At 47.0% G+C, this 26,800-nt stretch overlaps 1 protein-coding gene across 1 annotated transcript; it reads left to right on the top strand.

Moving 5' to 3' along the window:
- The first annotated feature begins 233 nt into the window (after positions 1-233).
- On the top strand, positions 234-26,504 carry FKBP1A (FKBP prolyl isomerase 1A). The gene is made up of 5 exons (XM_070941838.1): positions 234-353; positions 524-571; positions 21,147-21,259; positions 23,775-23,940; positions 26,158-26,504. Exons 1-4 carry the CDS (start codon positions 317-319, stop codon positions 23,901-23,903), a joined length of 327 nt encoding a protein of 108 aa, XP_070797939.1. The 5' UTR covers positions 234-316; the 3' UTR covers positions 23,904-23,940; positions 26,158-26,504.
- The last annotated feature ends 296 nt before the right edge of the window (positions 26,505-26,800 follow it).

Raw genomic sequence — 26,800 nt, 5'->3', positions numbered from 1 at the left:
ATGGGACACAGAATCCCCACCGGTCCCTTTCCCCATAACCCTGCGGAAGAACAACGCCGACAAGGCCTTATTATTATTATTACTATTATGAGGCGGCCAAAATGGCGGCGGCACCGCCTTCCTTGGCTCCGCCCCTCTCTCTCTCTCTCTAAGCTCGCTCGCGCAAGGCCTGCTGGGTAAAAGGGACCCTTTGCGCAGGCGCGGCTCCTCCCACCCACCCCCCCAATCCCCCTCGACTCCTGTTCGTGCCGCTCGCCGGCCGCGCCTCAGCCTCGCCTCGTCCTCGCGGTGCGGATTTTCGACGCCGGGACGCGAGATGGGCGTCCGCATGGAGACCATCGCCCCCGGGGACGGTGAGGGAGACGGGGAGGGCCCGGGGACCCCCCTTTCCCCCCCCCTCCTCCCCCTCCCCCCCGGGTGTGTGTGGGTGTGGGGGGGTCGTGGGTTATGTGGGGAGGGGGCTCCCCTCCCCCCTTTTGACAGGACTTTCTTCTCTCTCTCCCCCTCACCCCCCCCCCCGCAGGGAGGACCTTCCCGAAGCGCGGCCAGACCTGCGTGGTGCACTACACGGGTGAGTGGAGGGGGGGGAGGGGAGGGGGGAGGAGGAGGGGAGGGGGTCTCCCCAAAGGGAGGGGTGGGGGAGGCTTGGAAGGCGCCCCCTCTCCATCCTTCAGGGGCTTCCTTCAAGGGCAGCCGACTTCCCCCTCCCCCTCCCCAGCCCTTGGTGTCTTGGATGATGGGGTGGTTTTTTTTGGGGGGGGTGTCCCCCTTCCCATCTTCCCCAGCCGGTGGCCCTGAAAAGCCTAGGAAGGGGGGGCAGCTGTCGGGTGGGGGCTCTCCTGCTTGGAGAGTTGCCCCCCACCCCCACATTCCTCCCTCCCTCCTTTCCCCAGCATATACTCTGAGAAAGACACAATCTTTCCCCCCCCCCCCCCCAATATTACACCCACACACTCCTGGCACGTGGATGCACACACACACACACACACACACACACACACACACACACACACACACACAAAGACACAATCCTGCCCCCCCCCCCAACATGACACACACACACTCCTGGCATCTTCCATTTCTTCTCCCCCTCTCCCTCCCTCTTGCTCTCTCTCTCTCATACACACACATACACTCACACACAGAGAAAGACACAATCTTGCCCCCCCAACATTACATACACACACATACTCCTGGCATCTTCCATTTCCTCCCTCCCTCCCTCTCCCTCTTTCTCTCTCTCTCTCACACACACACCCTTTCCTGGCACACACACACACAGAGAGAGAGAGAGAGAAATACACAATCTTGTCCCCCCCCCCCCAACATTACATACACACACATACTCCTGGCATCTTCCATTTCCTCCCCCCTCCCTCTCCCTCTTTCTCTCTCTCACACACACACACACCCTTTCCTGGCACACACACACACAGAAATACACAATCTTGCCCCCCAATATTACACACGCATCTGGCATCTTCCATTTCCTCTCCCTCCTTCCCTCACACTCCCACACACAGAGAAATATACAATCTTGCCCCCCAACATTACACACCCCTGTTGGCATCTTCCATTTTCTCCACACTTTTGACATCTTTCCCCCCCCTTCCCCCAAAACATCACTCTTGGCAGCATGACACATAAACACAACCTCTTGGCATTTTGTCCCGTCCCCCCCAAATACTTTGGGCTTCTTAGCCTCCCCAACACCGCAAATAAATATATATATACATACATACATACATACATACATACATATATATATATATATATATATATATATATATATACACGGTGTTGGGGAGGCTAAGAAGCCGTCACACCGTGTGTGAGGATGCCAAGAATATATATACACACTCTTGGCATTGTCACACATGCTCCTGACATTTTGTCCCCCTCCCCCATTCTTTTGGCATCTTGCCTCCCCCAACAACACACACACACAAACACTCCTGGTATTTTGTCTCGTCCCCTTCTCTCCCCCCCCCCCCAAAAACACTCATGGTTTCTTGGCCCCCAACAACCCTCATGTACACACTCCTGGCACCTTCACATCCACACACTCTTCTGGCATTTTGTTCCCTCTCCATGCTCCTGGCATCTCACCCCCCCCTCCCGCCCCCCAACACACACATACTGCTGGTATTTCCCACCCACCCCCAACCTCTGGCATCTTGCCCCAACACACGCACACACACACACACACACACACACACACACACACACACACACACACCCTTGGCACCTGCACTCTTCTGATCAGAGTGGCACTCCTGGACCTTGGCCATGCTGGCAGCCTCCCATTCACCCCCTTCCTCTCCCGCCAGGTGCGGCGCCTGGGTGCCCCTGCTCTGCCCTTTCTTCCATGCCCCACGGCTGCCTTTGGCTGGCACGGGAGGAACTCTCCCCTTGCCCCCCTCCCCGACACGCAGACCCCAACCCTGAGCCTCCCACCCTTCCTTCATCATGAATTTTCCCTTCCTGCCACTCATGGGCACAGTGCACCTCCCTCCCTTGTGACTCGCTTAATGGCGCTTCCCCCTCTTGCCTGTCCTGTTTTCTTGTACCCTGTTCCGTGTTGTGTGGATTTGTGTTTTCCATTGGCAGTCTTGCTCCTTCAGTGCTCTTTGGGGGGGGGGGTGACTGGAATGTGCCCTCTGAGGGGGAAGAAAAAAATCCACATTCCTGATCCAAAACATGCTTTTAAGAGCTGCTTGATTGGTACTTCAGTCTTGTCCTGAGAAAAACCCTTGCCTTTTTCTCAGTGAGAGGTAACAAAGTTGTGGTGGTTTGCATTTTACCCCCCCACCCCCATGCTTTTGTATCCCCCTTTCCTCAATTTTATTTTTATTTGCATCCCGCCTTGATTAATGAAAAATGCAGCTTCTTAACTGACAGCCCGTGTTGCTTAGTAATTCATTCCTGCAAGTGTTTTTTTTAAGCGCTGCTTCAGTAAGACGCTCTCTGCTTGTTATAATACCTCATCTGTAAGTTGCGTGATCCATTTTCGCGAGGTGAGCAATTCGGGAGGAATTGCACCCTTGGAAATGGTTGTGCAATCGGTGGATTCGTTTATGTGCAAGATATTATTCTGATCTGCTGGTCATTAGTCGTCTTGCTTGTAGAAAACCCCTTTTGCAAAGGACCTCTCTTCTCTGAATCTTATTTTTGCTCCTTTAATTTATTTTTATTTATTAAACCTACATGCTGCCCATCTTCGCTGTCCAGAGTGAGTAAAAAAATGTTGGTTAAAAGGCACCCATTGCTATAGCAACCTTGAAACCGAGATGGTTAGGAAGTGATCATCCTGATATAGAAAATTAGACACTTATTAAGGCTTGGACTTCATTCTGGGAAGCTTTTTATCTGTAAAATAAACAATAGAAGAGGAATTTTTCCATTGCCTTGTTTAGCTGCCTGTTTTCTTCGGGTGATCTGTCTGATTTCCATGGAGGCTTTGAATGTGCCGAAAAGCACATTTTTCCATGTTACTTTCTTTGGCAGGTAATTTCACTTGGTTGTTTTCAAAGCTGGGTGGGACTGACAGTTCATAGATCAAGTGAAGACTTCTTGCTGACTTCATAGTCTTCATCACCGTAGGAATTTCCTTAGGAATAGAATAGAAGGGACCTTGGAGGTCTTCTAGTCCAACCCCTTGCTTGAGTAGGAGACCCTACAGACAAATGGTTGTCCAATCTCTTCTGCAAAAGCTTCAGTGTTGGAACATTCACAACTTCTGGTGGCAAGTTGTTCCACTGATGAATTGTCCTCACTGTTAGGAAATTTCTCCTTAGTTCTAAGTTGCTTCTCTCCTTGGTTAGTTTCCATCCGTTGCTTCTTGTCCTGCCCTCAGATGCCTTGGATAATAGCTTGACTCCCTCTTCTTTGGGGCAGCCCCTCAAATACTGGAAGACTGCTGTCATGTCACCCCTGGTCCTTTTTATTAAACTAGACATACCCATTTTCTCCAACCATTCTTCATATGTTTGAGCCTCCAGTCCCCTAAAGATTGAAGGATCCAACCTCCCTCCAAGGGTTGAAGTTTAATTGGACCTTCAGGATACCTTCTGATGGGGCGGGGGGGGGGGGAATTCATTTAGCATTGCTTCTTCATCTTTGTGAAGAAGATGACGCCATCTCACATATCGGAAGACTGCATGCATGATCCATAAGGAGTCAGAAGTTGGGGGATTTGGGGGGCAGCCCGAAATTCCAAGCCATAAAACACCGATTTAGGTATTCTCTTTGGGTTTTCTTGCGTTTTTTTTGTGGTGCAAGAACTCCCACGGCTTCATTGGTTGACTGAGTCTGGATGGAATCTAGAAAGGAACGTCACATATACCAATATCCCAAATCTCGGGTGGGCAACTGTGGCCCTTTGACAACCTGTGGACTTCAACTCCCAGAATTCCTGAGACAGCCAAGCTGGCTGGGGAAATCTGGGAGTTGAAGTCCACAGATCATAAAGGGGCCATATTTGCCCACCTCTGTCCCAAATGGTTATCAATGGCCTACAACAGGGATCTCCAACCTTGGCAGCTTTAAGCCTGGCGGACTTCAATTCCCAGAATTCCCCAGCTTTGCTGGCTGGGGAATTCTGGGAGTTGAAGTCCGCCAGGCTTAAAGCTGCCAAGGTTGGAGACCCCTGTTCTAGAAGACCTAAAAACCTGATGATTTTGTGGTTGTGATTTGAAGGTTGGATAGGGAGTCTTGAGCTTCTGACTTTGTGATGGTTGTAGGGTGCCCAACAAATCAAACCTGACATTTCTTGGCAGTGAGAACAATTAACCAGTGGAACAGCCTGCCTCCAGAAGTTGTGAATGCTCCAACACTGGAAGTTTTTGAGATTGGACAGCCATTTGTCTAAAATGGTGTAGGGTCTCCTGCCTGAGCAGGGGGTCGGACTAGAAGACCTCCAAGGTCCCTTCCAACTCCCCTGTTATTCTATTCTAATTTTGAACCTCCTGCAGGCAGGAAATATTTTCTTCCATTCTCAAGACAGCCTTCTGGACTTGGGACGATTAGGGAAACATCAGCCGGGCTCAAAGATTGAAAATAACTCTTGCTCAACCTTTAAACCTCTTTTTAATATCTGTGGAATTCTGGGAGTTGAAGTCCACAGGTCTTAAAGGGGCCGAGGTTGAAAAACACTGCTTGTAAGGACACTACAGAGGAAGAGCATGTCAATACAGGTAGACTTCAATTTACGGCCGCAATGGAGCCTGACATTTCTCTTGTTAAGCGAGGCAGTTGTTAAGTGAACTTTGTCCCATTTTACGACCTCCCTTCCCACGGTTGTTAAGTAAATCACTGCAGTTGTTAAGATAGCAACATGGTTGTTAAGTGAATCTTCCCCACTTGACTGGTCAGACGGTCGCAAAAGGGATCACATGACCCCGGGACACTTCAACCGTCATAATTACATGCCAGTTGCCAAGCGTCTGAATTTTCGATCACGTGACCATGGAGATGCTACAAAGACCATAAGCGTGGAAAACGGTCCCAAGTCACTTTATTTCAGTACCGTTGTAACTAGAACGGTCACTATGTGAACCGTCGTAAGTCGAGGACTACCTGTAGTGCTTTTTATCTCTTTCTTTTTTTAAAAAAGTCAGGTGCGAAGGCCTATCTGGACTTTTTTCTTTGTTAATTTTTTTTTTTTTAAAAAATTCTGACGCAATAGTTTTAATTGCGTGTTTAATTCTGTGACTGTGCTTAGAGCCCGTATGGAGAGCTGCAGCAAAATGGAGAGAGCCAGCTCTTGCCTTGCTGGTTCTCCACCCACGAGAACCTAGCTGGAAAGCAGCAGGCTGAAAAAAAAAGAAGAAAGAAAAGCAACAAGGAACAGCAGAGATAGCTTGAATAGAAATAGAATAACCGAGTTGGAAGGGACCTTGGAGGTCTTCTAGTCCAACCCCCTGCTTAGGCAGGAAACCCTACACCATTTCAGACAAACGCTTATCTAATATCTTCTTAAAAATTTCCAGTGTTGGAGCATTTACAACTTCTGGTGGCAAGTTGTTTTGCTGGTTAATTGTCCTCACTGTCAGGAAATTTCTCCTTAGTTCTAAGTTGCTTCTCTCCTCGATTAGTTTCCACCCGATGCTTCTTGTCCTGCCTTCAGGTCCTTTGGAGAATAGCTTGACTCCCTCTTCTTTGGGGCAGCCCCTGAGATATTGGAAGACTGCTATCATGTCTCCCCTGGTCCTTCTTTTCATGAAACTAGACATACCCAGTTCCTGCAACCGTTCTTCGTACTTTTTAGCCTCCAGTCCCCTAATCCTCTTTGTTGCTCTTCTCTGCACTCTTTCTAGAGCCACATCTTTTTTTACACCGTGGCGACCAAAACTGAATGCAGGATTCCAAGTGAGGCCTTACCAAGGCCTTATAAAGTGATATGAATGAAGAATGAAGGCTATTGCTTAGCACATTGTAAGCTGCCCTGAGTCTCCGGAGAAGGGCGGCATATAAATCAAATTTAAAAAAAAAAAAATATTAACACTTCATGTGATCTTGATTTCTATCCTTGGTCGGGATTTGAAATTTTCTTGGGGAGGTGTGAAGCTAATTCGGGAAGGAGAAGAACCTCAGGGATGGAATCTAGGCCAGGTTGTCTGAAGGTGGTCAGATGATCACCGGAGTGCATCTGGTTGAGGGACGTTAAACCTAGTTAGCTTGGTCCAGTCTCTCCTCACAAACTAAGGAAGAACTTGAAGATGGCCCAGGTGAGAGGGCCTCAGGAAAGTTGACCCTACCATAACTTGGTCCAGTCTGCCCCACGTCCCTAGTTCTGTAGGAATGCCAGATGCAGGAAAGTTGTCATAAATCAGGGGTCCCTTGATCACTTTAAATCTGGTGGATTTCATCTCCCAGAATTCCCCATCCAGCCATGCTTAAAGTGAGCAAGGTTGGAGACCCCCCTGCCAGGGGTGGGTTCTAAATTTTTTTTACTACCGGTTCTGTGGGCGTGGCTTATTTTGTGGGTGTGGCTTGGAGGTCATGTGACTGGGTGGGCGTGGCTAGCTGGTCAGAGTCATTTCTGGAAGGTCCTCGCACTTACGACCTGACTCATTTCTTGGCTTTTAACACTGATCAGCTGTAGGGCGGCCCTTTGAAGCCCCCAGGCAAGAGTTTAAACAGTTTTTTTTCCCTCTAGTCATCAGCTGGGACTCAGGAGGCAGCAATAGATTGGGGGTGGGACCAAATAAAAGGTAAGAATAACGTGGGGGGGGGGTGGGAGGGCGGGGGAGGGGAGAACCGGTTCGGTGACGTCATATCGTCACCGCTACCGGCTCGGCCGAACCGGGAGGAACCCACCACTGCCCCCTGCTATAGATGGGAAAAAAAACCCATCAGGGAAAATGCCGAGAGGATACTTCTGGTTCTTTCTCCACTGGGTATTGTAACTTGATGCTGCCAAATTTTATTTATTAAAATTTGTTTGCTGTCCATCTCGCCATAAGGCAACTCTGGGGAGCTTACAGGGTTAAAAAGCTGTACAAATATATCTCTATCTCTCTCTTTTTTTTCTCTCTATCATCAGAATGCAGTACTATAGGCTAACTCACTCCAAGCTAACTATATCCAATTTACATCATCTATCTCTCTACTATCTATATCCATCTATCAATCATCTCTACTCTTTCATCTGTCTGTCTGTCTATGCCTGCCTGCCTGCCTGCCTGCCTGCCTATATCTCTATCATCTATCTGTCTGTATATCTATTATCTATCATCCATCCATCCATCCATCTCTCTCTGTCTCTGTCTTCTATCTATCTATCTATCTATCTATCTATCTATCTATCTATCTATCTATCTATCTATCTCTATCTCTGTATCTATCATCCATCCATCTCTCTCTCTGTCTTCTATCTACAATTAAAATATAAATCATGGTTAAAAGTAAAAAGATGGGGACGGAGGGGACATGATAGGCAGTGGGGGGAGATGGGATCTGCTTTTGGCCCGGCCCGTGTCCCCCCCTTCCAGTGGGAAATTCCACCATTGAGGTCCCAAGCCATCTGGCAAAGCCAGGTTTTCAGGAAGGGTGAAAGGCAGATTTCCCTCCCCAGGGTGGGTGGGTGGGTGGGCAAGATGTTCAAAAGGGCAGGGTCCATGGCAAATTGGGGTACATTGATGCTTTTTTTGATGCGGGGGGGGCACCTGAATGTCCCCTAAGGCATGGCCTTCAGCCCCCCCCCTTGCCTGTCCATGAATCGGAAACACACCGGTTTCTTCTCCCTCCACCCCGAGAACAGGGACTCAGACCCCCTCATCTGCCCCCCCCACAAAACAGTGGTTCCCCCCAGTTCCTCTTTGCTTCTCTCCATCCCCACCCCCCAAATTCGCCTCCTCCCCCCTCCCTCCCGCCCACCGGCCTCTCCATCTGCTTGGCTTTCCTTCCCTGCTGCCACTGGGTGGGGAAAGGAAATGAGCAGGCTGCTTCTGGGCTGACAGGAAGGACAGAGGGGAGGGGGGGCTGGCAGAGGATCAAGTCTGGGGAGGGGGAGAGAGCGAGAGAAAAGATGGTCAGATGCTGCCTTCTCCGGTTAGTGACCTTTGACCTCTTAGTTTTGCTTCTTTTCCCCCCCCCCCCTCCCCTCCCAAACAGCTCGGCTCGGGTATTTCACGTGGGGTGGCAAGAGAATTGCCTTCGAAGGTTGGCCTGAGCAAACGGGTGACGAAAGGGGAGGAAATTTGGGGAGGGAAAATGGCAGAGAGCCAGCTTGGCATAGTGGCTAAGGTGCCAGGTTAGAAACCTGGGAGGCTGGGAGTTCTAGTCACACCTCTTAGGTATGAAAGGCAGTTGGGCCAATCACCAGGGGACAGTGAGTTCTAGTCCCGCCTTGGGCGTGAAAGCCGACTGGGTGACTTTGGGCCAATCACCAGGAGATAGAAAGTTCTAGTCCTGCCTTAGACACAAAAGGCAGTTGGGTGACTTTGGGCCAATCCCCAGGAGACGGGGAGTTCTAGTCCTGCCTTGGGCGTGAAAGCCAGCAGAGTGACTTTGGGCCAATCACCAGGAGATGGAGAGTTCTAGTTCCGCCTTAGGCGTGAAAGCCGACTGGGTGACTTTGGGCCAATCCCCAGGAGACGGGGAGTTCTAGTCCCGCCTTAGACACGAAAGGCAGTTGGGTGACTTTGAGCCAATCCCCAGGAGACGGGAAGTTCTAGTCCCGCCTTAGACACGAAAGGCAGTTGGGTGACTTTGGGCCAATCCCCAGGAGATGGAGAGTTCTAGTCCTGCCTTGGGCGTGAAAGCCAGCAGAGTGACTTTGGGCCAATCACCAGGAGATGGAGAGTTCTAGTTCCGCCTTAGGCGTGAAAGCCGACTGGGTGACTTTAGGCCAATCACCAGGAGATAGAGAGTTCTAGTCCCGCCTTAGACACGAAAGGCAGTTGGATGACTTTGGGCCAATCCCCAGGAGACAGGGAGGGACTTACGGGGGGGTGGGAAGAGAGGTGAGGAGAAGGATTGTGGGGTCCTTGGTGCTCTCTGAGTTTTGTTGTTTCCTTGCCGACGTTTCATCACCCAAATAGGTGACATCATCAGTGCTAGAAGGGTGTGAGGTTTGGGAGGAGGATTAGGATTATGGGGGTCTCTCGCGCTCTCTGAGCTCGGTTGTTTTCTAGCAGACGTTTCATTACCCAACTAGGCAACCTCATCAGTTCTGGGAAAAGGGAGTGTGGACTAATGGAGGTGGAGAAGAAAAAGAGGAGAGGAGGCAAAGAGAAGGGGAGGAGGAGGAGGGTCTTTGGTGTTCTCTGTTTTCTTGGAGACGTTTCATGACCCAACTAGGGAACATCATCAGTGCTAGAAGGAAGGGGCGTTTTGCTCTCTGTTTATATACTTTGTGGCTTTCTGGAAGGCCAAAAGGTTGGGGGCTTGCTGGAACCCAGTGGGAATCCAGAGGCCAGAAACTGGCTGTTTCCAGCCTCTGGAGGACCTCTTGGGGGGGGGGGGGGAAGGCCATTTTTGCCCTCCCCAGGTTCCTAGAAAGACTCTGGAGTCTGGGGAGGGTAAAAATGGGCCTTCTGGTCCCACTGGAAGTTGAAAAACGGGCTGTTTCCTGGCTCTGGAGGGCCTTGGGGGGGGTGGAGCCTGGGGAGGTCAAAAAACGGGACTACCGGGCGCACCGGGTCATCACGTGCCAAAAGCAGGGGTTGCGCGGGGGGGGTCACGAGTGCATACGCGGGGTGCATTTATTTATTTATTTATTTATTTATTTATTTATTTATTTATTTATTTATTTATTTATTTATTTAATTGAATTGAATTTCTATACCGCCCTACTCCCGAAGGACTCAGGGCAGTGAACAGCCATGAAATAAAACACATACATATACAAAATTTAAAATCGAATAAAATGAATTAAATAAATTTGGCTGAATTGATACCCATAATTTAAAATACCCATATTTTAAAATACAGTAAAAATTTAAAATTTACAATTGAATTATGGATGTGGGCACGCGTGCATGACACACACTCCCCCGCCTTCCCCCTGTTTTTGGCACGCGACAGCAAAAAGGTTAGCCATGTCTGGTGTAGTCTCTTTCAAATACATGTTGTACGTCATAGTTATAATCATTATTTTCATAGTTGTACCATAACCAAAGTCTATACATTTACCACTCTATATGTTTTAATCTATGGTCACGTACACGAAGACGCCTTAAGAGAGAGCAACACAGAGTTGCAGTTTGCCAGCAGAAAAAAGGCCCAGAAACTTGTGAATGAGATTTCACAGAACCAGGGCTATAGAACAACTTAGTTTACGTAGGTAAAACCTGGCTAGAAAGAATATGCACATAAAAGCCTATGAAAAAGGAAAAAAGATACACACATATATATATACATATATACATACATACATACATACATACATACATACATATATATATATATTCTTATATATATCTCTCTATTTTGTTAATCTTTCCATATTAGGTTACTAATCTCTTGCACCATTTGTACAATAAGTCCCATGTTAAACAACGCTCCGATTCCTCCCCATTCCTGCTATGTTTTAGTCTCCAGGTCCCCCTAATCACCAGTTGATCATCATTCTGGATCCTGGTTATTTCCATTGGGTTCGCAAGGGTTGTGTGTAGGTGTCCGAGCACAGTTTCTTCGCCTTCCTTCTGCCTCTCCTCCCCGTGCCCAGCGGTGAATGTGGTTCTCCGGTGCCAACATGGGTGCGAGAGATTTGGATGACGAGGAACAGGCTGACTAATTCTTTTTTACCAGCGCTTTTAAAAAGAGAGTTGGAAGCAGAATGTTGATCAACGGCAGCAATTCAGGTTTTTAATTTTTTGTTGTTGTTCAAGAGGCATGGCAATTAAGTCCCGTTCGTCTCCTAAATCTTTAAAAGCAGCTTTTTTTTTTTTTTTGTGGGGCATAAAGCATTAAGTGGGTTTCTGGAGAACAGGCAAAAGAACACCTTCCTCATAATATCTCCAACCTTGGCAACTTTAAGCCTGGCGGACTTCAACTTCATATGACTGATCCCGGACCTCCGTACTTTCCGCCGAGCCCTGAAGACTTTTTCTATTTCAGCAAGCACTGGCTGGCTTAAAATTTTTAACTGGTTAATTTTATGGGTAAGCGGTTTTAAATTGGGGAAGCCAAATTGATTTAATTATGTTTTAAATTATTTTAATTTTCATTATTGTATGTATTTTAATCTTGGCTGTTCACCGCCCTGAGTCCTTCGGGAGAAGGGCGGTATAAAAATTTAATAAATAATGATAATAATAATAACTCGGTCAATTGCAGAAACCTTTTGGGAAAAGTGTATTTTCTAAAACTAGCTAATGCCACTTTTTTTTTTATGCAGTAGTACCGTAAAATTATATATCAATGGAAAGATAGTTTAATCAAAGATGTAATGCAATAACTTTTATGAAGGATTTGCTATTAGAATAGCAGTGACAGTATAAAGAAGAAAAGTGAAACATGTAGAAAAAAACGAGATATACAAACATTATTTATTTATTGAATTTCTATACCGCCCTTCTCCCGAAGGACTCAGGGCGGTGAACAGATGTCAGTTAATAGAATAGAATTCTTTATTGGCCAAGTGTGATTGGGCACACAAGGAATTTGTCTTTGGTGCATACGCTCTCGGTGTAGATAAAAGAAAAGACACATTCGTCAAGAATCCTAAGGTACAACACTTAATGATAGTCATAGGGTACAAATCAGCAATCAAATCATATTAGGAAACAGTCAGTATAAATCTTAAGGATACCAGCAACAGTCATAAGTGGGAGGAGATGGGTGATAGGAACGATGAGAAGATTAATAGTAATGCAGACTTAGTAACCAGTTACAAAATACAAAAATTATTCCCATGTTAGTTAATACTTAGTTGGGTAACTTTTAGCATGAATGACGGCCTTACAACGTCTTCCCATGGAGTGAACCACGTCTTTGAGTTCTGCAGCTGTTAGAATGTGAAACCAAGATTGAAGGATGGCTTCTGTTAACCTGGTTTTATTGCTGGGTCACTTCTGACTAACCAGTTTCTTTAGTTGGCTCTGTAGATTTTCAACTGGGTTAAGATCTGAACTATTCCCAGGCTATTCCAGCAGTGGAATAGGATTATCTTGAAACTCCAAATTAAAAAAAAAGTGGTGTTATTAGCCTTCAAACCTCAAAAAAACACTTTCCCCAAAAGGTTTCCACAATTTTGGCCGCTACTATAGGTAGCTGCAAGGATTTTGAGGAAATCTTGGAACACTCTGAGAAAAATAGTAGATACAGGCCAAATTCAGGTAATTTTGGCTGTTTTGTGACTCAGCGGCTGGAAGATAGGGAATCGTCACCAAATGTAGGACAAGGGCAAGATTTCTGCTTTCCCCCCCTAAAGAATCTTAATAGATAGTCCTCAACTTACAACAGTTCATTTAGTGACCATCCGAAGTTACAATGGTACTCGTAAGTGGCTTACAACCATTTTTCACGCTTATGATCGTTGCGGCTTCCCTGTGGTCATGTGATCAAAATTCAGAAACTTGGCCTGTGCGTCAGAAAGTGTCCGGGGGGGGGGGTCATGTGACCCCCCCTTCTGACCAGCAAAGACAATGGGGAAATCCAGATTCACTTTTAAAAAAACCCTGTGCTACTCACTTAACAACTGAAGCGATTCGCTTAGCGACGGCAGCAAGAAAGATCGTAAAATGGGGGCAAAACCCACTTAACGACTGTCTCGCTTAGCAGCATAAAATGTTGCGCCCCGTTGTGGTGGTAAGGACGACCTGTATGGATTTATCATTCTTTATTTTATTTTATTTTTTGCATTATGTCTGAATACGTGAAAACAATTGAGCGTTGTTTAGTAACAAGAACACGGCATAAAATTGGTGCTCGGTCCAATCGGCTGATAAATTATTCCGCCCGAAATTAGGCGAGGATTTGTCCCAATCCTTCCCTTAGATTTGCTGGTGTGGAAGCTGGGAGACCCCTGGTTCTTGGATGAGCACCCCTTCCTCTGCGAATCCTGAACTGCTTTTCAGTGCCAGGCCTCCCATAAACAAACCTAACCTTATTTTTTGATGAAATTAATGGGTGAAGAGGAGGAGAAATAACTGGTTGGGTTGGGTTGGGTTGAGTTCTTCAGCCCTGACCAGTGTGTGTGTGGGGGGGGATTGGCAACTGTGTGTCCCAGGGACCCTGACCCTGGCAAGGAAGATTTCCACTGGCGTAGGGTGAGGCCTTATCTCTGTGCTGATGACTTCCAGCTGAATGACTCTCTAACAAGGTCAAATGGGAAAAAAACATTTTTGGAGGTACTGATAGAAGAGAATATTTGTAGCTCAAGGTTGAACTTGTGGGGTCCTTGGGGCTCTCCCGAGCTTAGCAGCATCAGTGCTAGAAGGGAGTGGGGTTTGCAGATTGGTGGAGGGAGGAGGAGAGGAGGAAAGGAGGAGGAAGAGAGGGAAAGGAGCAGTGGAGGAGAAGAGGAAGAAAGGAAAGGAGGAGGGGAGGAGAAGAGAGGAAGGGAGAAGAAGAAGAGGGGAAGGGAGGAGGAGAACTGTGGGGTTCTTGGTGCTTAACAGCATCAGTGCTAGAAGGGAGTGGGGTTTGCAGATTGGGGGAGGGAGGAGGAGAGGAGAAAAGGAGGAAGAGGTAAAGGAGTGGAGGAGAAGAGGAAGAAAGGAAAGGAGGAGAAGAGAGGAAGGGAGAAGAAGAAGAGGGGAAGGGAGGAGGAGAACTGTGGGGTCCTTGGTGCTTAACAGCATCAGTGCTAGAAGGGAGGGGGGTTTGCAGATTGGGGAAGGAGGAGGAGAAGAAAGGAGGAGGAAGAGGAAAGGAGGAGTGGAGGAGAGGAGGGAAAGGAAGGAGAAGGAAAACAATTGGGGGTTCCTTTGTGTTCTCTGAACGTGGTTGTTTTCATGAAGACGTTTCATAACCCAACTAGGTAATATCTTCAGTGTTAGAAGGGAGTGGAGTTTGCAGATTGTAGAGGAAGTGGTGAAGAGGGGAGGAGAAGAGGAAGGGAGGAGAAGAAGAGGAGTGGGGAAAGAGAGGAGGAGGAGGAGGAGGAGAACAACTGTGGGGTCCTTTGTGTTCTCTGAACTTGGTGGTTTTCTTCCAGACATTTCATTACCCAACTAGGTAACATCATCAGGGCTAGAAAGGAGTGGGTTTGCTCTCTCTTTATATACCGTGACTTGCCCTGTTAGTGTTGATGGGATAGTAACAGAGCAACAATTAGAAAAAACAGCCCACCACCAAGATAAACTCAGAGAGCGCCAAGAACCCCACAGTCTCCTCCTCCTCCCACTCCCTTCTAGCACTGATGATGTTACCTATTTAGGTAATGAAATGTCTGCAAGAAAACAACCAACATCAGAGAGCCCAAGGATCCCCCAGTTCTCCTCCTCCTCCTCCTCCTCCTCCTCCTCCTCCTCCTCCTCCTCCTCCTCCACCTCCACCTCCACCTCCACCTCCACCTCCTCTAAACCCCCTGCCTTCTAGCACTAATGATATTACTTAGTTTGGTAATGAAAGCAATGGATGGAAACTCATCAAGGAGAGAAGCAACCTAGAACTAAGGAGAAATTTCCTAAAAGGGAGAACAATTAACCAGTGGAACAAAGTTGTAAATCTTTTCTTTTTATGTATCTTTTCTTTTTATGTACAGTGAGAGCGTATGCAACAAGACAAATTTCTTGTGTGTCCAATCACACTTGGCCAATAAAGAATATTCTATTCTATTCTATTCTATTCTATTCTATTCTATTCTATTCTATTCTATTCTATTCTATTCTATTCTATTCTATTCTATTCTATTCTATTCTATTCCATTCCATTCCATTCCATTCCATTCCATTCCATTCCATTCCATTCCATTCCATTCCAAATGCTCCAACACTGGAAGTTTTTAAGAAGAGATTGGACAACCATTTGTCTGAAATGGTTTAGGGTTTCGTGCCTGAGCAGGGGGGTTGGACTAGAAGACCTCCAAGGTCCCTTCCCGACTCTTGTTATTCTGTTATTCATTCCTGGTGGCACACGGCCTTCAGAGGAGGCTCTGGTGGGCATCCGGCCAAGCAGGGCAGAGTGAATGAGCAATGCCCGCCCGCCTGCCTGCCCCCTAATTCTTCATTCAGCTTCCAATTTATTGCACATGCACACAACTGTTTCCCCCGGGATACAGGTCCCATTTGTGGGTCTGTTTGCAACTCGTCCTGCCTTTTGTGCGATCGGATTGTTCTCGAAGCGTTCGCCGAACAGCCACCGAGTCAAGGAAGGCCGTTTGACAGATAAAATCCCATGCATGTTGGGTACCGGAAGGATGCCAGCGACCGAGATTGAAGTAATTTCTGCCCCTGTGCATTAATTAAACAGGCCTCAGATTTAGCTGTCAGAAGACCGACTCAAATTTGGAGCAGCCTAAAAATGAAATAGATGCTGTATGAGGCTGATATATACCGCCCTCCCATCTCTGGATACGGGTTTTTTTTTGGTGATCTTGGTTTTTTTTTTTGGTTTTTTTTTTTACAGCCCTGTTTGCAACAAAGCCAGCCTTTTTGCAGAGGCGGTTGGCAGAATAGGATTTGGGAATAGAGATTTACTTAAAATGTGAGCCAGCCGCGTGCCGCAGCTGCCCAAAAAAAAGCCTAAGTCCTAGGCTGCATTAACAGAGGGAGAGAATCAAGATCATGGGAAGTTAATCTGTTTCTTAATAGTTTTTAACTTCTATATGTATTTGTATTTATTATGGCTGTTCACCGCCCTGAGTCCTTCGGGAGTAGGGCGGTATACAAATATGAAAAATAAATAAATAAATAAATAAATAAATAAATAAATAAATAAATAAATAAGTGTTAATACCACTTTATAAGGCCTTGGTAAGACCATAATTGGAATACGGCATCCAGTTTTGGTCTCGATATTAAAAAAAAGGATGCTGAGACTCTAGAAAGAGTGCAGAGAAGAGCAACAAAGATGATGAGAGGCTAAAACATATGAAGAACGGTTGCAGGGACTGGGTATGTCTAGTTTAATGAAGAGAAGGACTAGGGGAGACATGATAGCAGCCTTCCGATATCTCAGGGGCTGCCCCAAAGAAGAGGGAGTCAAGCTATTCTCCAAAGCCCCTGAGGGCAGGACAAGAAGCAATGGGTGGAAACTAACCAAGGAGAGAAGCAACCTGGAACTAAGGAGAAAATTCCTGACAGTGAGGACAATTAACCAGTGGAACTGCTTGCCACCAGAAGTTGTGGATGCTCCAACACTGGAAGTTTTTAAGAAGAGATTGGAAAGCCATTTGTCTGACATGGTATAGGGTCTCCTGCTCAAGCAGGGGGTTGGACTAGATGACCTCCAAGGTCCCATCCAACCTTATTGTTTTATGAATGGATTTCCTCTTTCTGCATTACAGACCCCTCACATCCTGGACATAAACTGTTTCAACTCCTACCCTCAAAACGAGGCTATAGAGCACTGCACACCAGAACAACTAGACACAAGGACAGTTTTTTCCCCGAAGGCCATCACTGCTAAAGAAATAATTCCCTCAACACTATCAAAGTATTCACTAAGTCTGCACTACTATTACTATTAATCTTCTCATTGTTCTTATCACCCATCTCCTCTCACTTATGACTGTATGACTGTTGCTGGTATCCTTACGATTTATATTGATATTGTTTCCTGATTGCTTATTTGACCCCTATGACTATCATTAAGTGTTGTACCTTATGATTCTTGATGAATGTATCTTTTCTTTTATGTACACTGAGAGCGTATGCACCAAATTCCTTGTGTGTCCAATCACACTTGGCCAATAAACAATTCTATTCTATTCTATTCTATTCTATTCTATTCTATTCTATTCTATTCTATTCTATTCTATTCTACTCTACTCTACTCTACTCTACTCTACTCTACTCTACTCTACTCTACTCTACTCCACTCCACTCCACTCCACTCCACTCCACTCCACTCCACTCCACTCCACTCCACTCCACTCCACTCCACTCCATTCCATTCCGAGACTCTTTGACAAACATTTGGGGTCAGGCGATTCCCTTTTGCAACCTGTTTTCTGACAAGCAGACTCCATGGGGGAAGCCAGATTCACTTAACAACCGTGTTACTAACTTCAGACCTCCGGACTTTTCGTCGGGCCCTGAAAACACGCCTATTCCATCTAGCTGGGCTGGCTTGATCCCATTCTCTCAGTCTTAATTGAATTCGGTTTTAATTGGGTTGTTTTAAATTTTGGGCCGAAATTATTTAATTGTTTTTTAAACTTTTTAAAAATTTTATATGCAATGTTTTATCTCGGCTGTACACCGCCCTGAGTCCCGCAGGAGAAGGGCGGTATAGAAATAAAATAAATAAATAAATAAATAAACAAACAACATAAAAATGGGGCAAAACCTGCTTGCTGTCATGCTTAGCAACCGAAATTTTGGGCTCAGTTGTGGGTGTACGTCAAGGATTACCTATATTTACAATTTCATTTTAACGTCGTAAATCACCCAGAGTCTCCTCACGGCAAAGTGGGTGACCAACAGATTTAACAAATTTAATAATTTAATAGGCATGTGTGTGACACAAAGGGCTTCTCGTTTGGCCAAACCATGCAAAATATCTTGCTGGAAATAAAATTCCTCTTCTTTCCTACCTTTTGTTCCATATATCTGAAAACTAGGACAATAATTAATTTAAAATTAATAAAACTAGGATTAATTTAGATACGGGGCCTTTCCAGAAATGATTTGCAGGCAAGAATCAGGACTTCCCAAGACATCCCCGCGGATTTGCTGACCTGAAATAGAACGTAGAACATAAAATACAGGTGGTCCTCGACTTACGACCATAACGGAGTCCAGAATTTATGTTGCTAAAGCGACACGTTTGTGAAGAGAGTTTTGTCCTATTTTTACGACTTTTCTCGCCGCGTTTGTTAAGTGGACCACCTGCAGGTATTAAATTCGGTAACCCAGTTGCTAAGCGAATCCGGCTTCCCCATTGACTTCGCTTGCCCGAAGGTCGCAAAAGGGGATCGCGTGACGTGACACCCCCCCCTTCCCCTCCGGGACACTGCGACGGTTGTAAATACGAATCAGTTGCCGAGCTTCTGAATTTTAATCACGTGACCACCGGGGATGCTGCAACGGTCATAAGTGTGAAACATGATTCTAAGAGCCTTGGTAGTACAGTGGTCTAAAGCACCCTGTTATTAACACCAGCTGTCTGCAATTACTGCAGGTTCGAATCTAACCAGGCTCAAGGTTGACTCAGCCTTCCATCCTTTCTAAGGTAGGTAAATTGAGGACCCAGTTTGTGGGGGCAATAAGCTGACTTTGTAGAAATATACAAAAGTATGAAGGCTATTGCTTAACGTATTGTAAGCCGCCCTGAGTCTCCGGAGAAGGGCGGCATATAAATAAAATTTAAAATCAATTTAAAATCAATCACTTTTTTCCAGTGCTACTGTAACTTTGAATGGCCACCAAATAAGAAATGTATTTAATAGAAAATCAATAAAAGAAAAAAAAAGAAAATGCTGCTGGAAAAAACGTCTCAGCCAAAAAAAAATAAATTGTGGGTCTAATTTTTTTTAACACAAAGTGTGCAGGATAACACAAGGGTGGGCTAGGGTGCTTAGCATGGATTGCTGTTATTCTCTTTGCAAGCCTCTCAGCTGTACCAGGTGCAAAAGTAGATTAGCAAAACAGACAAATGAAATATATCTTTACGGATGGAGAGTTATGACCGTTTTTCACACTTACGACCCCTGCAGCATCTCTGGAGTCACGTGGTCACGATTCGGACACTTGGCAACCAGGGTGGATAAAAATAGATGATTTTTAAAAAATTAAAAAAAAATAGATTTGTTTTTATTTAAATCACATTTTTTTAGATTTTTTAAAATCAAATTTACTTTAATAAAATGCTTTTGGAGTAAAAATCTACAGAGAAGGTTTCTATTTAAGATACAGCATGAAATGGAGCTTAGTTATGTAGCATGAGGCTGTAATATTCTACAATATTTTCATTTTTGGTAAACTCATTCAATGAATCCAAGCTCTGCAAGCTAAACAGGAAACCTTCATTTTGTTTGCAAATAATAATATTAAAAGATTCTCGGCAAGGCTGAGTCCTTAACGTTTAAAGAGCACCTGTCATTTCAGATCCATCCTGGCAGCGCCTGTTAGCGGGCATCCACTCACCTGCTGCCCGCCACGTCCCTCACCTTGTGGTGTCCCTGCCGCATCGCCAGCCAACCCGTTAAAGTGACTGGGACTGTCGGTGAGTCCACGGCGGGTCAGAGGAGGAGCCGCTGCGGGACAGAAATGACAGTTCCTCTTTAAAAATGATGATTTAAATCGAGTTGATTTCAGTCAAGCCTTTTTACTGAGTGATTTAAATCGACTTGATTTAAATCAAATCCACCCGGTTGGCAACTGGTACATATTCACAACAATTGCAAAGTCCCTCGGTGCTGAGATTACTTTCGCCACCTTCCCAGTCGTCTTCCAACAACAACAACAATCAACTCAAGGAGAAAGACTGGATTCGTCTTAACGACCGCATTGATTCGCTTAGCAACGGCAATGACTGGCTTGGCAAAGGCAGCAAATAAAAACCGGACATGACTCGCTTAGCAGCCGCCTTGCTTAGCAATAGAAATTCTGGTCTCAGTTGTGGTCATAAGGCGAGGACTTGAAGGGCTGTGTGTCAAGGAGGACTTGCATGAAAGTTTGCTGGAGCTGGCTGTCTTCACACTTGTCTTCTGGTCTGTATGGCTGAATTTTGCTTGGGGAAAATCCTCCATTGGTGTTCCAGAACAATTAACCAGTGGAACTACTTGCCTCTTGAAGTCGAGGGTCTGGAGGTCTTTAAGAAGTGATTGGGCCGCTATTTGTCTGACGTGGCATAGGGTTTCCTGTTTGAGTAGGGGGTTGGACTAGAAGACCTCCAAGGTCCCTTCCTATGGAGATTCTCAGTCCTCCAGATCATGGTTGTCCCAAAGGTGCTTTATTTTCAGAGCTGAAGAAGCTTCTTGGATGAGAAGCGAAACGTCTTCAAAGAAAAACCAGAAAGTCCAGTGGCCTCTTGGGGAAAAAAAGTGCTTTTGGGTCCCTTCTGTTATTCTGTAATTCTGTAAGGGTCTCCTGCTTGAGCAGGGGGTTGGACTAGGAGACCTCTTAAGGTCCCTTCTCAACTCTGTCATTCTGTTTTGTTATCCTTTTAATGAACTACTTTATTGCTTATGCCTATTTTACAAGGATAGTCCCAGACTGCCACTTTGCACCCGGGCCAGACTAGATAAGATTCAATGGCATTCAAAGGGAGTCGGAATTTACCCTCTTGTGCCTATGTAAGGATTCCAGGCTAATTCCTCGCTTCACTCCTTCCCCCTCCCATCTCGGCCACTCTCCTCCTTGAGCAGGAGGTTGGACTAGAAAACCTCCGGGGTCCCTTCCAACTGTTCTGTTATCCTATCTCTCTCCGACACCACAGCTTGAATGTCCTTGTCCTAAACCCAAGTCCTGGTCTTCCCCACCGTCTCCGAATTCTACCCCAGCTCCTCTCCTTCGTGCAGCTCCTGTCTGCTTCCTCTCGCTGCTCGAAAGAAGACAAAAAAAGCTTTATTTTGCTCCTCCCCACAGGCATGCTGGAAGACGGGAAGAAGTTTGACTCGTCTCGCGACCGGGGCAAGCCGTTCAAGTTCGTGATGGGCAAACAGGAAGTCATCCGCGGCTGGGAAGAAGGGGTCGCCCAGGTAGGCTGGTAGTGTTGGAGGCCAGGAGAAACGGCTGATCTTGCTGTCCGTCCGTCCATCCGTCAGGGGTGAAATGCTACCGGTTCGAACCAGTTCTCCCGAACTGGTAGTAAAAAATGCTACCGGTTTGGGCGAATCGGTAGTAGAAAAAACGCTACTGGTTCGGGCGAACCGGTATTTCCAATAATCAGCTGTGCTGCGTGATCCTGCTTTCTGGCGAATCTAAATCGCGCAGCACAGCTGTTCCCCTCACTGTACAATGTACCTTTGCAGACTCAGAAAAGGCTTCTTAATCCTCCTTTCTCAGCGCTGCGCGGTAGCGCCTGCGGTACGGCTGCGAATGAAGCGCACGTTTGGCACGCACCGCGCACCTGCAACAAATTGGTAGCGAAGCGAACTGGTAGCAGACTTCAGAGCTTTCACCCCTGCCATCTATCCATTCCGGTTTGGAGGCAGGAAACAATCGGGATCCAGGGTGGTGTGTTTCTCAACCTTGAGAGAGGACGTGTGGACTTCAACTCCCAGAATTCCCCAGCCAGCATGGAAAGGGCTTGGAAGGGGTAGCTGATTCGCCAGGGCGTGGTGCCCCCGGGGTTGCCACAAACGGAGAAGCGGCTGGCAAGAGGCCAGTCTCCCCATCTCTTCATTTTGGTTTGAACAAAAGCGTGTTTCAGTCAGTGGCATCAAGGACTCTGTGGGCTCCTGAATGCTCTCTGAGCTGGGTTCTTTCTTGGGGACATTTCATGACCCACCTAGGTAACGTCGTCAGTGCTAGAAGGCGATCAAAAGCAGGGTGGATTTGATTTAAATCGAGTTGATTTAAATCACAATTTAAATCATGATTTAAATCACTAGTAAAATGGCTTGATTTAAATCAACTCGATTTAAATCATAATTTTTAAAGAGCAACTGCCATCTCTGCTACTCCTTTGACCCACTGTTGACTCACCGATAGTCCCAGTGTTGCAGAATATGCAGCCTCCTGCTACATAACTAAGCTCCATTTCATGCTGAATAAACTAAATTATTTATGTATCTTAAATAGAAAACTATCTTACGATAGATTTTTACCCCAAAAGTTTTTTATTAAAATAAATTCGATAAAAATAAAAAAAATCCAATTTAAATAAAAAAAATCTGATTTTTTTTGATTTTTTAAAAAAAATCATTGATTTTTATCCACCCTGATCAAAAGCCTAATGAAGGAATCATGGAGAACACTCCCACCGACACTGACAGGGCAAGCGCCACTTGTATATATTTATTAGTCCAATTTATATGCCGCCCTTCTCCATAGACTCAGGGCGGCTTATAATGCATTATAGCAATAGCCTGCATACTTTTATGTATATACCTGCTTATTAGGGCTTTCGCCCCCCTCCCCCCCAAAGCAGTGTTGTTTTATACAAAGCCGGCTTATTGCCCCCACAATCCGGGTCCTCATTTTACCTACCTCGGAAGGATGGAAGGCTGGGTCAACCTTGAGCCTGGTGAGATTTGAACTCTCACTAATTGCAGGCAGCTGGCAGCTAAGTGCTAGCACTTAACAGCACTTAGTCCGCTGCACCACCGAGGCTCCTCAGACAGCAATATAAACAGGCAGCAAACCCCCTCTCCCTTCTAGCACTGATGATGTTACCCAGGTGGATCATGAAACGTCTCCAAGAAAACCAATAGGCTGACATAAACTGGCTGCAGAGGGAATTCTGGGAGTTGAAGTCCACACATCCACAGGGTCCCGAGGTTGAGAATCCTGAGTTACTCTCATCCTCCCACCAACATGATCTCTTCATGCTTGGACTCTCCGGTTTTTGCTTGAATCCAGAGCGGTGTTCTGTCCCCCTTCCTCACACAGGCAAACGTAATACCAAGCACGCCTGCCAATATTTTATTAGGTAAACAGATTAGAATTCTTGGCAGACCAAGGTTTTGGCAGCAAACTGCCGAATGCCTGCCAAGACCGTTTTCACTCCCGTAAAGCAGAAGAGGACTTATCTTCAGTCCGTTCCAGGAGCAACAAATTATCCATGAGACAAGAGTTTAGTCAATGTTCAGTCCAAAATATATCCAAGCCGAATTTCAGAGATCATGATGTGACTTTCAGGGTTTAACTTTGTCCGTCACAAAGCCTGAAGAGCAATCCCACCCACTTTTATTCCCGGTGGGGCGTGGCTCCGTGACTCAGCTCAATCTCTGGCCCTCCCACGCCTCTTCCGTTGCTGCGCACGCTTCTCCCTCCGACGCTGCCTGGGATCAAGCCAGTATTCATCCTCCTCGCTCCCTATCAATGGGTGCTCCGATATGCCTTCCTCCTGGCACATCCCAGGCTGTTCCTCCTGGCCTTCGGATGGAACCTGAGGCATTGCCAGAGAGGAGGGTCCTGGAGAGGGAGGCCTTGTCAGTTCCTCCCCATCACCTTCTGAGTCCTCCTCCTCTGTTAGGACAGGCTTGGGAGTCGGGGTCGCAACACGCGGCTTCTCACCCTCTTAACTTCTCACTCCTCTTTGTTTTCCAGATGAGTGTCGGCCAGAGAGCCAAGATGATAATATCTCCAGATTATGCATACGGGCACACTGGTCACCCTGGTATCATCCCACCAAACGCCACCCTAATTTTTGACGTGGAGCTTATAAAGCTGGAATGACCGAGAGGCCTCCGTCCTCCCATTTCCCTGCTCTGGGGTAAATGATCGTCTCACAAGAGCCTTTGCAAAATGGGCATTTGGGGAGGGGGGGGCGCTGACTGCGGGAAGAGGGCCCTTTTGGCGGGGGGCGTTGGGGTCTGTCAGCTTGGCAGAGCAAGGTGTACCGATAGAAGAGAATTTTGAAGCTCAGAGTTGAACCCTGGTGGTCTCTGAGCTTGGTTGTTTTGTTGTAGACATTTCACAACCCAACCAGGCAACGTCATCAGTGCTAGAAAGGGGGAGGGGTTGTGGAGAGGAGGAAGAGGAGGACGACTCTGGGATCCCATGTGCTCTCTGAAACTTGGTTTTCTTGCAGACGTTTCATGACCCAACTAGGGAACATCTTCAGTGCTAGAAAAGAGGGGTTTGCGGAGTGGAGGAGGAGGAAGGGGAGGGGAGGAGGACTATGGGGTCCATGGTCCCCTCTGAGCCTATTTGTTTTCTTGGAGACGTTTCATGACCCAACTGGGTAACATCATCAGTGGTAGAAGAGAAAGGGATTTGCTCTCTGCTTATATACAAATTTCTGCCAACCTAGCAGTTCGAAAGCACGTAAAAAATGTGAGTAGAGAAATAGGGACCACCTTTGGTGGGAAGGGAACAGTGCTCCGTGCGCCTTTGGCGTTGAGTCATGCCGGCCACATGACCACGGAGACGTCTTCGGACAGCGCTGGCTCTTTGGCTTTGAAACGGAGATGAGCACCGCCCCCTAGAGTCAGGAATGACTACCATGTATGTGCGAGGGGAACCCTTACCTTTACCTATATACAAGTAGCTTGCCCTGTCATTATCTATGGGAGAGTTCTTGCTGTTTCCTTGATTAGGCTTTTAGTCGCCTTCGAGCACTGATGATGTTACCTAGCTGGGTCGCGAAACATCTGCGAGAAAACCACCCAGCTCTGAGAACGTTAAATCACAACTTTATACCCCCTGCGATGACCCAGGGCATGGCACACAGATAACACGAACAGCTGGAAGTTCAAACCGCCCCTTTATTGCTCCAAAGCTCCCCAAACGTTCCCACGTTTCTGGCAAGTCCCAGAGCAGAGTGAGAACAAACCCCCACACAAACCTCAAGCAGCCTCTGGCTGCAATTAGTCCAGCCCAGCGCTGTCTGCACCAAGGCTGCACAGCAATAAATCCCAAATGTCTTTGGCAAAACAAGAATCAAGCAAGGAGGTCAGGGAGCAAAAGATTCAGATAATTACCGTATTTTTCAGAGTATAAGATGCTCCGGACTATAAAACGCACCTACCTTTTTTTGGGGAGGAAAACAAGAAAAAAAAAAAATCTGCCTCTGCCTCCCAGCAATTTGCCTCCTTGCAGCAAACAGCCTGTTTCAGTTTCAGCACAGCCTGATTAGCACAAGAAAAAAAAAATCTGCCTCTGCCTCCCAGCAATTTACCTCCTTGCAGCAAACAGCCCGTTTCAATTTCAGCTTCAGCACAGCCTGATTAGCACAAGCAGCTGATTGTCGGTTGGATTGTCCTCCCCACAATCAGCTATTTCAGGCTGCAGGGATTGCCATAGTTTATTGTTGCCTCCGTGCGTTCCAGGCGGCGGGGATCGGAATGGGCAACAGGCAATGGCAATCCCTGCAGCCTGAAACAGCTGATGGTCGGGAGGCCGATCCAACCAACAATCAGCTGTGCTTGTGGCTGTGCTGAGAACCGGGCTGCAAGGAGGGAAAATTGCTGGGAGGCAGAGGCCAAAGGGTGGGGGCCGGCGGGGCTACATTCGGTGTAGAAGATGCACCCAAATTTTCACCCTCTTTTAGGGAAGGGGGGAAAAGTGCGTCTTATACTCCGGAAAATACGGTAGTCTAGAACGCCAACAAAGAATGCAAGGAGTCTTCAGGAACTCAGCGTTTGTTCCCCACGGCATCTCCTTTAAGTCTCATTCCCCAGGTGTGCCCGGTGAAGCTGGGCGGGGCACTCTCCTTGCTCTGTCTCTCCTCCCTGCCTGCAGGCCTTAACTAATTCCGGACAGCCTTGCCTGGACCGACTCTGCCCTTCCCCAGTTTCCTCCAAGGCCAACAGAGCTGCCGATTCAGACTCCAGGCGGGGGCGTGGGGGGGGCATGACACCCCCATTGTGACAAAACTCCCAAGCACGAAGAGATGGGGAAGCCGGACTCCGCCAACCCTCTCTCCCAAGCCCCCCCCCCCCCCCCCGGCCCAACCTCTGGACCCACGCTCTTTATTTTGTCTCGACAGGTTCGGCACACGGAGAATTCCCAGAGTCCTTCGCTTTGAGATGAACGCACACCAATTTGTATGGAGCTTTCCCGGCTACCCGCCACTCTCTCGGTGTCGCACCTCCGCCCCGATTTGAATGTTTCTGAGCCGCTTCCTCGTTTTCCTCCGTTCTCCTTTGACGGTTTTTTTTTTGAACCCGATGCAAAAAACACGGCCCCTTTAAGACGGACGGACTTCGACTCCCAGAATTCCTCAGCCAGCAACGCTGGCTGAGGAATTCTGGGAGTCGAAGTCCCCCCGTCTTAAAGGGGCCATGTTTGTGGACTCCCCTGCTCTGTGCTTATAAACCTCAGCTATTATTTTTTGTGGGGGTGGGTGGGTTGTGGGTTGGGAAGGGGGGAGTGGGGGAACAATCAATGTCCTTGATCGATTATTATTATTATCTTATTATTTGAGGGTTTTTTGGGGGTGTAGGCTTGAGTTGTGTACAATTGAGGCGTTCTAGTCGGCATCTCCCCTTCTATACAAATCTCTTTTTTTTCCTGCAAAAATCCATTTGCTTCTGGAAGTTCCTGCCAAGCTGTTGGAGGGGCTTTAGAGAGGGGAAATCTCCCCTCCCCATCAGCCCTAGTCGACATCCGAGGGTCCCCTATCCTCCCCC

This window comes from Pituophis catenifer, unplaced genomic scaffold (assembly GCF_029215685.1).
Source record: "Pituophis catenifer annectens isolate HBS135680 unplaced genomic scaffold, rPitCat1.0.hap2 SCAF_3, whole genome shotgun sequence".
Classification (NCBI taxonomy): Eukaryota; Metazoa; Chordata; class Lepidosauria; order Squamata; family Colubridae; genus Pituophis; species Pituophis catenifer.
This window is presented reverse-complemented; position numbering and strand designations above follow the sequence as displayed.